This window comes from Physcomitrium patens, chromosome 9, assembly GCF_059467195.1.
Source record: "Physcomitrium patens ecotype Gransden chromosome 9, ASM5946719v1, whole genome shotgun sequence".
Classification (NCBI taxonomy): domain Eukaryota; kingdom Viridiplantae; phylum Streptophyta; class Bryopsida; order Funariales; family Funariaceae; genus Physcomitrium; species Physcomitrium patens.
Window position 1 is genome coordinate 9417852 of NC_143418.1, and position 16529 is coordinate 9434380.

A 16529-nucleotide genomic window follows, 5' to 3' on the forward strand; every position below is an offset into this window, starting at 1 on the left:
CCAAAATAATAGTTCTGGTTTCTGTGTTGAAGTACTAAATTATGTTATTGACATTATTTTTTCAAAGTTACAAAGTTGAAAAAATGAATTTGAAATCATTAAATATTTAAATTAAAAAGCTCACTCTCATCAATTATATCATGTTTAATTTTTATTCTTATAAGCTTAGAGTTGATTGTAATTCATCAAAGTATAACTAGAACTTTAAGATGATTTTGAGTTTGTAGTATGAGAGCATTAAACAATTCCCGACTTTTGTAAAGTCGAATACAAATATGAATGACTATTCTTTCTAATACAAATATGCAACCCTAAAATACAACTCTTTATGAATTTATGGATTAGTTGTCATTGCTTGACAAGACTCTCGGCGACAAGCTTCGAGATTGAATTCGCAGCTCTGTGGTTTATGAAGCGATACTACTGATTGTCATCGTCGACAGTTGGCATAGAGAAAATGCGCTGTTATCACTTGTTCGGGACTAAAAACCCTAAACCATGACGACATTGAGTTAGAGTGGTCACTCTTGAGTTGTCTATTCGACGATTACGGTGCTTGTGTGTTGTGGTGAGGAGGTGTTTTGAATTGTTTCTCCGTATCTTCACTTTTTGTAGTCCATACTTGTTGGCGAGCATCTTTTCTATACTTTTTACACATTTTGTTTTAGTTTTGTTTATTTTCTTTTGTTTCGCGGAGGTCGTAGTTCAGAAAGAATTGTTTAATTTACCAAGTCTTGCGAGTGTTTGTAGATATCCGTTGCTGTTGATCGAGTTTGAATTTGTAACGCCGAATAGTTGAATGTGCAGCAATTGCCACGTGAATTAGCGTGTGAAACAGAATTTCGTCCTCGACCGTCTCGAAGATTGAAGGATAAATGCTTCCCCTACTACGTAATCTCATCGGACCTTCTTTTGTGTTTTTGGATTTCTGTAGATTCTGGCGTATCAAAGCAAATTTTCTCGGCAGCATGATATCATTGCCTACATTTTGTCCAAGTCCACTGATGCTCAGCTGAACACGCATCTGATGTTCACCTAATGTGAGCTCTCATAACACTTAATGATAAAGGTCGATTTATTTTTGCGGAAAGTCCCGTTTCCGTGAGCTTATTTTCTCGTGCTGAGCCGAGAGTTGTAAGCTGGGAGATGCAATCGCCATAACCAGGACTTCTGTTGGACATGGCCTTGATGTTCACCTTACCTCTGTTACTTTTTGACGCACCTACGGCGAGAGAGTTGAGCAATACAACCAGGGGACATTGCAATATTTCAGGGTGCACCTATCAGGGCCGACGTAGGAGCAGATCATTGCATAGTTATCAAACCAGAGAATGGAATAGCCCGACCTGGTTTGCATGCAGTGGTCATAGATTCAATATTCACAGGGTAGCGATAGATATCGTTCTCAAGCATGCTAATGCTTATGTACGGTTGGGTCAAGGTCTTCATCTTGTAGTAGGATCATGTGATGGCGATGGGGACAAAGCAGGCGAGCTAGTTCAAACCGAAGATGACGAGAGTGATAGATATCGAAATGGTAAGGCTGCAGTGGAACTCTTGTGACATAATATTTCTTGTTAAGTTCAGTTGATTACGTCTGGGTACGCACCTTTAATTGTCGTTTAAGTTCTTGGAAAGTTCTTATCAATGATTGCAAACACATTCCGTTTCGAGGTGCTGTAATCGAATACTACTGCTGTTTCTTGCTTGTAATTACTTTCAATGCAATGAGGTCATTCTTTAGAACAAATCGTGTTTTGGCTCCTTGGATTATAGTACATGGCCTGAGTATTGTATTACGGATTTTCATATATTCACTATTGAAATCACTTGGTTGTATTCGTATAGATTTGACTTGGGATCCATACTTGGGAGAAGTCACTATTAGTGAGAAAGTCGAAGAACCTTCTCAGTATGTGCCGCCCCCACCCGTTTCAGCAGAAGGTATCTTTTTGTAGAGATTCTGGTTCAATTGCATGTTACCACGTGCGTTGCAATGAATGTTTCTTGTTTGTACAGTTACTGGTTATACCACATTTTGCTAGTGAAATTGCCACAGTCTTGAAGGAATAGGGCATTATACCAGGCGTACAATCACCAAACTTGTTTCCTGATCTATTCTAACAACTGCCGAATTCATCATACTTGTAGCAAAAGATTGGTACAGGTTGCCGTGTTGTGTTATAACTTGTCTGAGTACAAGTCTAGGAATCTAATATTCTCTCTTGGGTAATACTAGGTTGGGGTGTTCTGTTCTAGCCCTGATTGTTTTCCATTTAAGACAGTTGAGATAGGTTGGTGTTTCTTGTTGATTGTTTTAAAAATGGAGTTTTGCACGATCGAGCATATACTGTATTTTGCCATTGAGTTTCTCAACCTTAATGCGTTACGTCATTGTTGAAATACAGATGTCTGTGTACGAGAAAAAGTCGAGTCCATACTGTACACTCTTGAAAAAATACTACCAGGTCAATTGAACAATGATAAAGCAGATGTTCTCTGTTCCATGCTAAGCGATGCGGTGGAGGTCCAGAACCCTGCTGCCTGCTTTTGTGGACGCAATAAGTTCGTCTCTTCCTTAATTTGTTGGAGCTTTTCTTTGTTCAATTAATGTTTTGCACGAGATGTTAAAATCTACACTATGTGATTTTTGAAAGAAACCTGAATGCTGCTTTGACTTGAAATTTAACGTACTGATGTCTTCTCAGGTGCTCTGAGTGGCTTCGAGCTCTCATTCAGGTTCAGGCATCAGTCAACTTGCATGAAATTTATTATGAAAATGATGTGGAATTTCCTGGTAGGGGTTCCATGCCTTAATAAACTCATGAAGTTTGTAATGCATGATGTCGTTTAATCTCTCGATGAAACTTCCAGTCAACGAAATTTTTTTCTCAAGAAATGGCATGTGGTGATATTCAACTGCCTAGTGTACAGATGTTCTTGAGAGTTCAGCAATTTCGTTTGAGGATTATGCGACACAAATTTATGATGTATACTTTGTTGGCATATGGTAATAGTATGGTGTGTCGATGTGGAACAGATAAGCGTTGGATCTATGCAGTATGGACAGTGAGTTTTTTGGAGCCTGTACACATTACTGCAAGCAACCTCATTGACAATATGAGTGAATCAGAGCCAATCCAACTATCTGGGGAAACTGTGTTTGCAATGGAGAGATCGGGTCTAGTATGTGATCTTTTTCTTTTCTTTTCTTTTTCATTTTATTTTTCAGTTTCCATATTGCCCCTTAATTGCTGAAATCATGCTTCTTGTAGTTTGGTCGATTCTATTAATCATTTTCAAAGTGTTTGACATCTGCGTCAGTGTTAACTGATAACTTTAAGTTGGACAGTTTTATACCGCTTGCTTGAATTGACATGGTGTTGTGGGTGTGAGGCAGGTCTCACGCATTAGCTCGACATGGTATGTTTTACTAGAAGATGACTGGGTGCAATTTTCTAAAGCCAAGACTTCACTACAGAATCTACTTTTAAGAACCTTCTAGTTATCAAATTGCCCCCCTAAGTACATTCTTACTAGGATCCACGTTGTCTTGTATGTAAAAATTGCTTCCTTCCACCTCGCATGAGAACTGGAGCGCATAGATGTTAATTCTGTACTGTTCTTCAATCGTGCATGAGATGATTGAAATAGTGTCACCTATCAGCTCGGCCTATTGTGTTGAATGTTTCAGTCCGGAAACAATTTTTTCCCAGAATGGATTGAAGGGCTTGTTACGAGGAGTACCTTGGAAATTTTCAACGATCTATCACAGAGTAGGTTGTGCACATTTGTGTATTTGGAAAGTGGCTATTGTAGAGGACCATTTGAATCATTAGGAGGTGGTCCTGGGAGTTAATTAAATCTGGCAGGGTTGAGGCTTCTTAAAGGGCAGCAAGATGTTGATTTGGTGATGTTAGCTATAAATCGTGTCAGGTTATTAAGTGAGTGCATTCAAGGCTTTCATTTATTTGAACTTGTCAGCATGGGAAAGTCATACTGTGAATTTGGTACTGCAAAACAATTTTGGTAAGGAGGCATATGTGTTTTTTGGGGGGAATAATATATTAAACTGTCTAGGAGTAACTTGGCATCGAATTCAGTTTCTATTCCACGTTCATACACAGCTCTAAGTGTGTATGATGTGCTGATTGTACCACATGTCAGAAGCGAGAGTATCAATGGAGCATCTCATTTTAGAGACCGCGTACATTTTGATAGGTATTCAACGAGTGATCATCTACATCTTTCCAAATTTTCTGCCAGGCTCACCGAATAAGTTGACTCTAGTGCAGGAGCAGAAAACTGGAGCGCGACGCTCAAATTTCAAGGTTAAAGAAAAATAAAGCAGAATGAAGTGAAATTGGACATGACGCGGCATAATTATTTTTTTTGGCAAAAGAACAATTTATCCACCGGGTGCCCGACTGCACACTCAACGATGCCGTCAGATGGATTCCCACGCAAAAGCCGAGGTTAGGCTCTACATTTAACTACGTCCAGCCACTCTACTGACTAGGGCCAGACTAGACTTCCGAGAATGTTTTGATACTCCATTCCAGTCAAATTCTTACGTTATCTGTAGAAACGATTACAGAGGGCCCGCGGAAGGTAGCACAGTGACATTGCAACACCCGAAGTAAACTCTTCGCTCCTTTTTGAGAAGTCAGTTTCCAAAATTGATTTTTTAGACCTCGTATTACCATAAAGCGTGTTTTATCAAACTGGGGCAGATTCTCGAGTCGGTCTTCCTCTGGTGCCTTTCGATGGTGTGGGGGTCAAAATGCCACGGCCTTGCAAAGTGGGATTCCGTAATCAAGGTTCACCTGTGAAGAATATTGTGCTGTCAAGTTGAAAAATTATTGGAAGACAATCATTCCGCACAAGCCCCGTCTCCGTTATTTATAGAACCTAGATGCACATTGGCATCTTGTGAAGGTGTGGATCCCGTGTCCACTACCCTCCACGGTGTCCCGACGCGGCCACCGATCGGACATGGTCCTCCAAACGCCGGAGATTCTCGTGGGTACGCAGGGATTGCACCGTATTTTTCCGTGTTGTCAGGGAAAGGCTCAGGATACCTTGACGAGAATGAGTCATGGCTGTGCGCCTGGTCTTCCCAATAGCACAGACCCTAATCTATAAGAGCCACGCGCTTGGTGGTCTGCACGAACTGTGAGCATCCCTCATCTTACTTTCGGACTAGCGCATTCTAGCATATCACCTCCTTTGCGTGAACCAATTAGAAACTCCTCCAATTTTTGCAGTCGTAGGTTCATCTTCATATTTGGGCAAGTCAGAAGTGGCGAGGGTGTATCTCAGGAAACAGTGTTGGAGCCATTTGGAGTACAGACGAAGAGTGGTGGAACGACAGATCTTTAGAAGTGTTTGAGCAAGTTGAATCGAGGGAGCTGAGCATCATGCTAGACGGGTTGTTGAAGTCCTGGGTTTTGTTCTGGAGGCGATATCTGCCTCACATGGTGTTGCTCTGGAGGCGATATCTTCTACCACCTACAGACCTGGCTCTAACATTCAACCTACGGAACTTGGCAGCACCGTGTCCCCCTACTAATTTGCCGGTTCGTAGAGCTTCAGCAGTTTGTTGCGCCAATAATACTACTGATGTTCACGATGTTCGTGAAAACAAACGGCGGAAGTGTGGCTTGTGAAACAAACCAGCAGCAGGACCCTGGGATTTCGAGCTTACTGTTGATGAGCCCAATTGAGAAATATTCTAGAGTTGAAGAGTGCCGAGGGCATTCTCTCTTGGTTGATTCTGTTACTAAACTGACGGGGGTATACAAGTGCCACCGCTCCAACAAAAACCAAACAGCATCGCGTTGTGACCTTCACTGTGTACTTGCCAAGCACTCGCCATAAGAGTGGTGGAAACAAGTCCGTCCATTGTCAAGCTAAGACTGGTCGTTGTTAAGGACTGAGCGTCAGGGAATGCAGAGCTGATCAAAATGAATGGTTTATTTCAATTTGGAGCTGTACAGAATCAACAATCAACTTGCCGGCTACAAATTAGAGCATACTAAAACCAAGTCCTACACTAAATTATTTTACACCTTCTCCCAAGACGTCGCAAAGGGAATTCAATGCTGGAGAATCGCGCAGAAGACTGTCATGGCTAGCCATGCCTCAAGACTGCTCTTTTGGCTCAAATCTACACACACAGTCATAGATGGATCCATTGATGATTTGCTCCGCTAACCGTTGGTTCTTCACCATAGCTAGCTTCAAGACATCACACTTGAACTTGGCATTAAAATTCGTATGTAGTGCCCGGCCCATGCCCTCCAACACGACCAGATCTGTATCATCGGCCAAGGAGGCTAGCTCTGAGCTGACCTGTCGAAAATCAATGCACGGGCTCCCACAGCCATTTTCGACGACAGTCAAGAAAGGAACTTCGGCTTGATCCTTCTCAGTCAAATCTGTCGTCACAATCTTCAAGTTCAGTCGGCGGTACAAGCTAACGAAACAATCAGGGACACTTACCCGCCATAATGTGAGCCGATAAAATGGCCAACACGACATTCTAACCGCAGCACAACTTCGGTTAGTTAATCCCTTAGCTTCACATGCACTCTACTTTCAACCCTAAGTACGGAGAAGCAAACCATGTGATTAGAATGCCAAAGATTCACAAATGAAAGCAAAAAAGTTTGATGACCGCAACTAGCCCTGCACGTGACACTTCATGTTTCAACAGTGCATCTAGTAAAATTATAAGAGTAGGAGTTACCGTCATCAACCACGTCCACTAGAAGGCCACCAGCAGTAGCAGCTTTTCGTAGAATTTCACAGTGCTTAGCAGCAGCCGCAATAATGCTCGGCAGCTCCACGGCTGTAACATCGTTAATGGTAGGAAGAGAATTTGCCACCAACACAACCTCAGTCCCTCTCATGAGAAGCTCCCGGGCTAAAGGGATCATCCCGAGGACAATGTCAGCTCCTGAGTTATCCACAAACAAGAGTGCACGTTTATGGGGTTTAAGCGGAATTCCTGTAATTTCGTTCACACGCATCCTATCACAAAAGGAATCAAAATCATCCACTCGCCATGGCCTTCTCATTTTATTTCGGCTCATTCTATATATTTCAAGAATCGTCCCGCTGCGATAAAGTTCTACGCATGCACGAGAACCCCAGTCGAAAATGTTTGCTGCTAAAACGCCCTCAATCAGCGCTAGGAGCCTTGCAGAGGGCTCAAGGCTATCAAGCTCCGCTAACAGATCTGGCAATACGACCATCGAGGCCTCGTTTTCTCGTTGTTTGATGGCTAAATAGACGTCCTGGAAGTGAAACTCCCGTAAGCATTCTTCTCGCATCTCTAAGAGGTTGGCTAACCCCAGCTGTCCATATGCTGCTGGTTCCTCGCGCAATCTGGATATACAGAATGTACAACGTCAGTTCCAGAAAAAATAACAAGAAATGCAGCTATAATGCATTGATTATCATAATATGGCGATAACTATAGAGGCAGAAATAACAAAAACTGCCTCACATATAATAGTTAACGACCTGGCTAAATGCGCCTTGAACGCACGAGCAAAGGCATCGCCTCGCCTTATTACATCCGGAGTGCCGCCTTCGCTTGCCACAGCCTTCTCAACAAGATCAGAAAGATTGCTGGAAAGAATCTTAAGCCAATACTCACGCTCTGACTGGTCACTTAGATCAACGGTATTTGGCTCATAGCTCTGGATATCAGCTAAAAGAGGAAAAGGCTCAAGCGAGGGTACAAGATGAAGTACTCCAACATTCAGAGCTGCGCTTGCATCCGAACGAAGAGAGCAGGAACGTGCAAGAGGTCGCTCAAATCCTCCAAGACCCGTTGTTCCAGGGTATGATGTTGGAACAGGAGCCGTGATTTCATTTCCTTTACTTACAAACTTGTCCATCCAAGTGATTTTCCCATTGAGGTCACGAATAGGAGGCCCGTATACCTCCCCTCTCGCATATGGAGCTCCCATTGGAAATCTTTCAACACACTGATGAGCGGTCAGATTGGATAATCCGTGCTTGTCATAGTTCAAGAATGCCCCCAACGCGCCTAGAAAGCCTTCATGGCGCAGAAACATGGCTTGAGCTTCGCCTTTGGACCAATATCGTATAGCAAACGACATGGTATCCATAGTATATGCATGTCCCCTGATGAAGAAGCCACCAAAAAAGATACGCTTCAATCCATATCGTAGAGCATTCAAGTATGCAACCTGCCCAATATTGTATGAAATCATCCGTAGAAGTGAGAGCGCAATGTCCTCTCTCCTGTATTCAGACAAAGGCTTGTCTTGACCAATTACCTTCCCAAAGCTCGACGCTATGGTGGACGCTGACAGGCCAATCTTCGAGTAATCAAGGCCACCGTAAATATCCCCCACCAGCATGTCGATTGCGCTATTATCACCACCCTGACTGATTTCTAAGAGTTCGTCGAAGCTCTTAGACTTGGTAAGCAATCGGCCAAGGCCCCAGAATGTGCCACCACCAACATTCGTTCCACTGACCCTTTCATACTGTCCGTCGCCATCCACCTTGATCATACTCACACCCGAACCTATATTCACCAACAAGTAGGGATACAGATCATTATGATCGATTTGCACAAACTTCTTCTCCCCTTCGAGGTGAGTAAAAGCTTCGTCCCTTATAGCACGCAACAAAAAATTTGCACCCGCAACCAAGCATCCCATCTCATCCTCCTTGTCGATGGTAGCCCCTAGCCGCTCCTTGAACATGTCCGCAAACTTAAATGCTCCCCCTCCCGTTGCCTTAATAACACCATCTTTTGCACCCCCAGCTTTACACAAATGCAGCCGCTTCGACTGAATGAAGTCCAAACAATCGTTCACCTTACTAGTCTCAAATTTCACAAAATGTAACCTCCCTCCAAGGATCGGAAAACCCCCATACCGTCGCAATTCGGCCTCAAATCCACCCCGCTTCAAGTGGTCCAATTTCCTCACAGGTGACAATGCCCTGTTACCAGAATTGGTCGTCTCTCGATCTGCACGACGGGAGAAATACACGAGCTTGATCAAAGATCCTCCCAAGTCAACGGCAAAATGCGAAATCTCTTCGCTCTGATTCGGAAGCACAATGCTAGGATTCTTGTCCTCCCGAGAACCCTGAATGGCAGCCCCGCTAAGGTCGAGCAGCGGCCTGATGGGCGAAGTCCTCGAACTAACAGGTTCCTCCCCATCCTCCGACGGCCGAGGACTACTAGACATGGTTGTGGGTAGAAGTCTCGTCTCAAACTTTGTTAAGCGCCAATTACAGCTCTGAACAGCACTAATTCGTATCAGTACTGTAACATCAGCAAACATCGAAACAACAATACCAAAATGCAGCATACCAATTTTGCAAAATATAGCATTGAACAGACGATGCCATTAGGGAACTATACAACGAACCTTCAATCTAACTGGAGAGGATCCCTGAAGTAAATACCTGATAAACGATGCACCTAAAAAAACCATCAGTGTGCATATCTTCCAAATCTCTTCCTTGAAATCAGAAAGAAGAATAATAGCCGGGAGAGGTTCATTAAAAATTCAGCAGAAAATCATCATCTGAATAACGGGTCTAGAAAGCATCGTGAAATGATTGTGAATAAGTATGTATTATTGTAAATGTACAAGTCTCGCATGTTTTAGTAGCTTTCTAATGCTTATGCAATCCAGCTCAAGATACGCAATGCCAAATTAAACAGGAACACCAGCAATCAACGAGTATCATATACATGGTCACAAAATCTACCCAAAACATCACTTCGACAAGATAGTCTTCGGCATATCAGCATGAAATCAACAACCTCGAGACAGTAGGCTAATATATCTAAAACAATTACCGATCACAACCATAAGGGCTGTTTTTGCCAATATCAGAAGACAATCTAGGCGAGCAAGGTTACGCTTGAATAAAAGATTTCTATTGCTACGTGAGGAAGTTAATCACTGCTTTAATCATCAACGCATTCATTAGTTATAACGAATACAATGTCGCGTGGCTGAACGACATTGTCACAAGAATTAGATTATTGCGTACGTCTCCAGAAAGTTAAATTTACAAGTATTATCTTCTTCCACGTAAGAGGTTTTTGGTTCTCCTAATAAGGTTTGTAGGGTTTTGCAAGGCGTACGCGACGTGACTTACAAGACACACCTGCTGTACTTAGACAGTCACTGGTGCATGCCGATTCCAGTCGCCGAAAACCATCTCGGAATTCTGCCTCTGCATCGCGAGAAACAACAGTTCGGTGTTGATCCTTCCAGAACACGACGAAGGTGACGGTGACCCACAAACTAGTAACACAAAGAGAAGAAAATTTTAAAAGGAAATTAAAGCAAGCAAACTCACAGTAACTGAGTAGTCTCAACAAGAACGGGAATAAATAATGTATGATCCAGGCTCAAGGCTTACAGCAAAATCCCCCTACAGACGGAGGAAGGCCAGACCCGTCGCCTCTCGGCACAGCGATGCGACGCAATCACAGATTTCCGGCGCCTTTCAAGCTGTGTGACCAAGCAAGCTCTCCCTCGTCCGACTACAGAAAAGCAAATAAAAGAATTAAAAAAAATTACAACTCATGGAAACGTCCTCCGAACTTACTTATACAAGCAGGGGACGGAACACCGCCATGGCTGCTGCGATGGGGAATCTTTCAATTCCTCCGCCAAGTGAACGGCGACGACGCCGAATTCCATGAGTGGAGTAGCCCTTCAGGTGGAGTGAACGATGGAGCTGGATCCACGACGATGAATGTCTTCATTCGTTCTTTTTCTTTCATTTTTCATTCGTCAAATGCGGTTCTTGCTCACAAGGACTTCTCCACAAGATGAGTGGACCTATGACTTCAATTTCCATGCTCTTCAGATCTTCATTTTGTATTTATTTTCGAAGACTTTTTCAGGGCCAAAAATATTTCTAAAAAAAATAAAAAAGATAAGAAAAGAAAGGAGTGCCATTAATTATTCATCGTTGTTGTTTTGTTCTTAGAAAATGAATCTTAAATGATTGAAATGAGTGCCATGAACCCATTTTTGCACTTCAAATTTTTAATGACATGATTTTGTGAAACTGTAATGTTCAACCTAGAATGCATAAATTGCAGGTTTACAATCCACTATTTATTTTTCGTTTTATTATATATATATATATATATATATATCCATCATTCACTTTAATATGTTTAATGTCATGTACATTTGTTCCAAAAATGCCAATAAAGCCAAAAGGACTAAAGACATCCAAAATAACACTTAGAACTTATGGTGCCTTGATTGAGTCATCAACAAGGAATAATGGCTTTTACTTTTTTAAATTTAAACTACTAAAGGATAACTCTAACGAAAAGTTCAAATTGAAAAGTAATAAGTCATTAAACACATCAATGATTAAGGACAAAAACCAGTTCAAATTCTCTTATGATCTCCAGTTCGTAAAAGAATGTGATTTGTTTAAATTTTGTTGGAACAAAATTTTATTTTCATTTTAGTATATTATCTTTTATAAAACATTATATGTACCCATAGTTTTTTTGGAAGACCTCTAATTGAATTTGATGGATGAAAAAAGAAGAAAAATAAATAAATAACACATATGATAACACAGAATGGATATCATGACTCTCAATTTCACAGTAACTTGTAAAAATGCTTAACAAGAATCTCATAATCAATAAACTCGTGTATAGGTTTATTCTTGATTACTTTTGATGGGTTGGTGGTGTAATAAAATAGTCAAAGTCTACCAATAATTTTAGCTAGATTCCAATGACCCAAATAGAATCACTGAAGAGTTGAATATCAATAACCTCCTATTGCATCCAATAAATCTTAACCAAAACCCCATTCTAAAAAGAAGGCTTTTAATTTGTAATGCCATCTTATTATTTACAACTAAGAGGCAATTCAAAAGTATGACATGAATGTCATATTACAGGATGGCAATATTACAAAGAACAAGAAGGTGTAGGATGTTGTTGGATTGCACTATTATTGGATCTTAAATAAAAATGGAAGCATATTTTTAAAGTATATTACTTTAAAATCAAATTAGAATAATCGTATTTTATGCAAATTTAATATTAAAATTAAAATTATATTTATTAAATAATAAATTTATTATAGATTAATACTAAATAATCAATTTTACAAATAAGAATTCATTTGTATAAGCATTATAATATTAAAATCAAACATACTTATAATTTATCAATGATTTTTTTACTATATATATATAGTTAGATTTTTTTTTAAAAAAAACATAGACAAGAGAATTAAATTATGATAATCATGAGGCAATTTTTTTAAATCAATTTTATGGCATAAAATATAAAATTTATATTTTTTTAATAAATAGAATATTAACATGATAATTTTATTTAAGTATTTTTACTTAGTTTTTTTAAGATGTAAGAAAAAAATAGATTTTTTTTTTATTTTTAAAATTATAATAAAGAAAAATGTACCTAAGCTTTAGTCATTTAATTTTAAGACAGGACTATTTAAGAAAATAATTCTTAGTTATTATAGATCCATATTCAAAACCAATTTTAATTAATCTACTTGTAAATAATGTAGATGTATAAACTCTACGAAAAAAGATTAATTACAAATTTATCTTTATATAATTAATAAATATTATTTAGGATTTAATTAGGATTTAATTAGGACAATAAAAAATGTACTTGTGTATATTTCTCTTGCCTTTGGTTTCTTGATGCATCTTGCCTCTTGACAACCTTCAAATTCTCTCATTTCCAATTCTTGATTCCACAACATGGCTGAATTCTAATTTGTTCATAAGCTCTTCAATTTTTTTATTTTTATTTTTATTTTTTTTGTTTTGTTTTGTTTTTTTCATCATGAATACAATTCATGGTAATTGCAACCATGCTAAGTAGAGCAATGTCTTTAGCACAATGAACATAGAAAAGAATACATTGTTGTATTATTACATGACTATTAGATAAAAGAGAGAAAAAAATATATAATATTATGGAAGAGCTTAAATAAAAATATATTTTTAATTTGTTTTAGAAAATATAAGAAAAAAATAAAAAATTAATAAAAATTAATTCAATATTAAGTTTTAAATAAGGATCAAAACTAGATACTAGGATACAAAATTGTATATCTACAACAAATATAGAATTATTTTATTAATCAAATAGCAAGATTGAAAAACAAACTTGGTAGGATTTTTCTAATCATTAGTCTTTGAGTGATTTCAGTGGTAAATAACTTTGCAAGAACTTTGCAAAATTAGGTTTTTTTTGATAATTTTGCTTTTTGTAGAATAAAATAAAAACTACACTTTGACAAATTTTGTGAATTTTATAGTAGATTGACCAATCAAATTTTTGTATTTATAAAAATAATGGTATTAATATTTCTTTATGAAATTGAATTTAATTAGATGGTTAGATTGAAGATGATTAAAATTTAAGTTAATTAAGGTCTCAATATTGGATTTTTAAGATCTATGAAAGTTTCTATCTTTTTGAGAAATTTTCTTATTGCATTGAAATGATTTGTTTTGAACTAATAACTGATTTAGTGTTTAATATTTGTGAAATATTTTAGAGCAAGTGAATACTAAAACAAATTGCTAAAACTAAAAGATTGACATTAAAGTTAGAAAAAGAAGATAACTAACATTCAAATTAGATTAGGAGTTTTTTAAATAAAAATCAATGTCTATTTTTTCACATATTTTAGGCTTATTTTTAACAAGTGGATTAAAAACCTTAAAATTTTTAAGTTGAGATCAAAATTTTAATTTATAATTATTGAGATTTTAAATTCTTTAAAAAAAATAATTAGAATCGATTAAGATTGATTAGGTTTTTATTAAGATTTATTTAAGATATCTTTAAGATTTCATTGTGATTTACTTAAGATTTGTTTTGGATTTATTAAGAATTTGATTAAAATTTGTTGAGATTAACTTAAAATTTAATTAGTATTTGATTAGTTTTTTTTAGGATTTATTTAAAAATAATTAAAATTTAATTAGGATTTAACTAGGATTTACTAAGGATTTCTTGAAGATTGGTTAAGATTTTTTTTAATGATTTTTTTACAGTTTCTTTTGGTTGATTAAGATTTCTTTCAAAAATAATGAAACTTGTTAAGGATTATTTAAAGTTTTTTGGAGTCAATTAGAATGTGATGAGATATTTCTAAATTTTTTTAAGGTTAATAAGGTAGACAACATGATTAAAAGATTACCTAGTTTATTTAAGATTGTCAATTTATTTTTTGTAAATATCTCTTGCATTGTTTTTGGGTTGTAAATGCAACTCCAAGGTAATATCAAATCCATCCATAAATAGATGTAGTGTCACGGATACAGAAATATAGACTCGAGATCTAACAAGAAGTTCAAGAAGAACTAGCAAGAACTAGATTAATCAGATGAATACATGAACAACATCAGAGAGGTGAGTTAGAGCTCCAAGAGATGTGTTGTCAAGACTAAAGAACTCTTCAGCCTCGATTCCAACATATACTTCTATTTAGGAAGCTTCTCAAGCAACTTCAACCAACTAAGAAGCTTCTAGAAGGTTCCAGAGACTTGCTTCTAGAAGGTTCTAGAAACTTATCTCTAGAAGGTTCTAGAAACTTATCTCTAGAAGGTTCTAAGGACTATGTCCCTAATATCTTCTACCAACTAAGAAGCTTCTAGAAGGTTCCAGAGACTTGCTTCTAGAAGGTTCTAGAAACTTGTCTCTAGAAGGTTCTAAGGATTATGTCTCTAACATCACCCCTTCCTTTAGCTTCGAGGTCTCTGAGAAGCAATGTTGTTGATCAATACCAACGCAAGAAAATGAAGATTTGTTGCATAACATCTGCTATGAACTCCAACTCTTGTTCACGAGGCAAGTGATTCATCGGCCCTTGAAGTCAATGGTAGTGGCCCACTCCTTCAACTTCTGACCAAGCATGAACTTCCACGTCTTCATTATAAAATTATCCTGCAAACACATCTTTTGGCTGACCATCGTAAGCAGCCTCGGACTTAAATACAATCACCAGTGATCGGTTACTCGGTATCCTCCGTCGTCATCATGCTGTAGGCGATTCTTCATCTCGGGGTCACCTTCGTGAGCTAGTCGCTTGAGATAATCTGACTGGCATAATATCTATCTCTTGGCTATCCATATCAGAAGACCAAACTATGGCTACTGAAAAAATTCTATTTTATCTTGGAGAAAATAACTACATCAACTAAGAATTTTGGTGGTGCTCTCCCCCTTTCTTATATTCTTACGTCAGCAAGCTTCAGAAGGAAGCTATAGTCGAACCGGCTTAGGTTTATGAAGATGTTGTTCATGAAACTCTTATACCTTTTGTGGCGCATTGGCGAGATTTTCAACTGGCTCCCACGTTCGCTCATTAATGTCGTAGCTGCATCAATGAACAAGATACTCCAACTTGCCCCACCTTCATCGTGAATCCAGTACTTTTTCAACCTCGTATTCCTCGTGGTTCTCGATCTCAATACTAGGTGGCGGACATTGTACTCTTTCAGGAAAAGACAACTCTCGATAAGGCTCTAACAGAGAAACATGAAAGACTGGATGTACCTTCATAGAAGCCGATAATTCCAGACGGTATGCCACTGGATTGATTTGCTTCTGGATGATAAATGGTTCCAATCTTCGATAGTCCAACTTATCATATGGTCGCTTGGTCTTGATATTCTGTCGAAGAAGCCATGCTTTATGTCCAATTTTGAAAGTAGGTGCTTGATTCCGAAATCTATCTGCAGACGCCTTGTAGGATTCTTGAGCAGATTGTAATTGAAGCTTCAACGTATTTTGAAGCTCTAATAGTTGTTTCGCAAATCCTTCAGCTGCTGGATTGTTATTTGTTGACAGATTCAATAAATCAAGCTTCGGATGATACCCATAGTTGGAAAAGAATGGTATGTATTGAGTCGACGCATGAAGGGTGTTGTTATATGTAAACTCGGCTAGCGGCAGATATGTGGTCCAATCGTCTTGCTGATAGTTGATGCTGCATCGTAAATATTGTTCCAAGACTTGGTTCACCCATTCCGTTTGGGCGTCAATTTGATGATGAAAAGCCGAAAAAAGCTTGATATCCACCTTCAGTATCTCAAAAAGAGATCTCCAAAACTTTGATACGAACTAGGTTCCTCGATCTGATACGATATCATCTGATAGTCCATGATATCGATACACATTATCGAGAAAGAGCCTTGCTGTGACTTCACTGGACGATGTCTTCTTGCAAGGAACAAAGTGTGTCATCTTTGTAAGTCGATCTACTACGACAAAGATGCTGTCAAATGAGTTCGATGATGGAAGGTCCATGATGAAGTCCATAGAAACTGAAGACCATGGTCGACATGGAATCGACAATGGCTGTAGGAGTCCATAAGGACAATGCCAAGGATTCTTGGATCTTGAACAGATGTCGTAGGAGAGGACAAAATCTTTTACATCCTTCCACATTTGGAGCCACCAAAAATCTCAAGAAATA

The 16529-nt window shown here is 38.4% G+C and overlaps 2 protein-coding genes across 28 annotated transcripts; one reads left to right on the forward strand and one right to left on the reverse strand.

Annotated features, from left to right (window-relative positions):
• The first annotated feature begins 320 nt into the window (after positions 1-320).
• On the forward strand, positions 321-3769 carry LOC112286942 (uncharacterized). Of its 3 annotated transcripts, none has more exons than XM_090253108.1 (7): positions 321-474; positions 935-1537; positions 1849-1944; positions 2409-2565; positions 2709-2797; positions 3041-3186; positions 3401-3769. In XM_090253108.1, exons 2-7 carry the CDS (start codon positions 1180-1182, stop codon positions 3503-3505), a joined length of 951 nt encoding a protein of 316 aa, XP_090109234.1. In that variant the 5' UTR covers positions 321-474; positions 935-1179; the 3' UTR covers positions 3506-3769. The 3 variants fall into 3 exon arrangements, with proteins under 3 accessions (XP_090109234.1, XP_024385184.1, XP_024385185.1); XM_024529416.3 differs by having other exon boundaries at positions 333-568; positions 808-1537; XM_024529417.3 differs by having other exon boundaries at positions 355-568.
• Positions 3770-5958: 2189 nt separating this feature from the next.
• LOC112286938 (pantothenate kinase 2) lies at positions 5959-10733 on the reverse strand. Of its 25 annotated transcripts, none has more exons than XM_090253102.1 (6): positions 10624-10733; positions 10177-10316; positions 9426-9478; positions 7531-9293; positions 6752-7392; positions 5959-6440 (listed from the first exon to the last, which is right to left on the reverse strand). In XM_090253102.1, exons 1-6 carry the CDS (start codon positions 10716-10718, stop codon positions 6145-6147), a joined length of 2988 nt encoding a protein of 995 aa, XP_090109228.1. In that variant the 5' UTR covers positions 10719-10733; the 3' UTR covers positions 5959-6144. The 25 variants fall into 25 exon arrangements, with proteins under 25 accessions (XP_090109228.1, XP_024385149.2, XP_024385180.2 ...); XM_024529381.3 differs by having other exon boundaries at positions 9463-9518; XM_024529412.3 differs by having other exon boundaries at positions 10168-10316.
• Positions 10734-16529: the final 5796 nt, after the last annotated feature.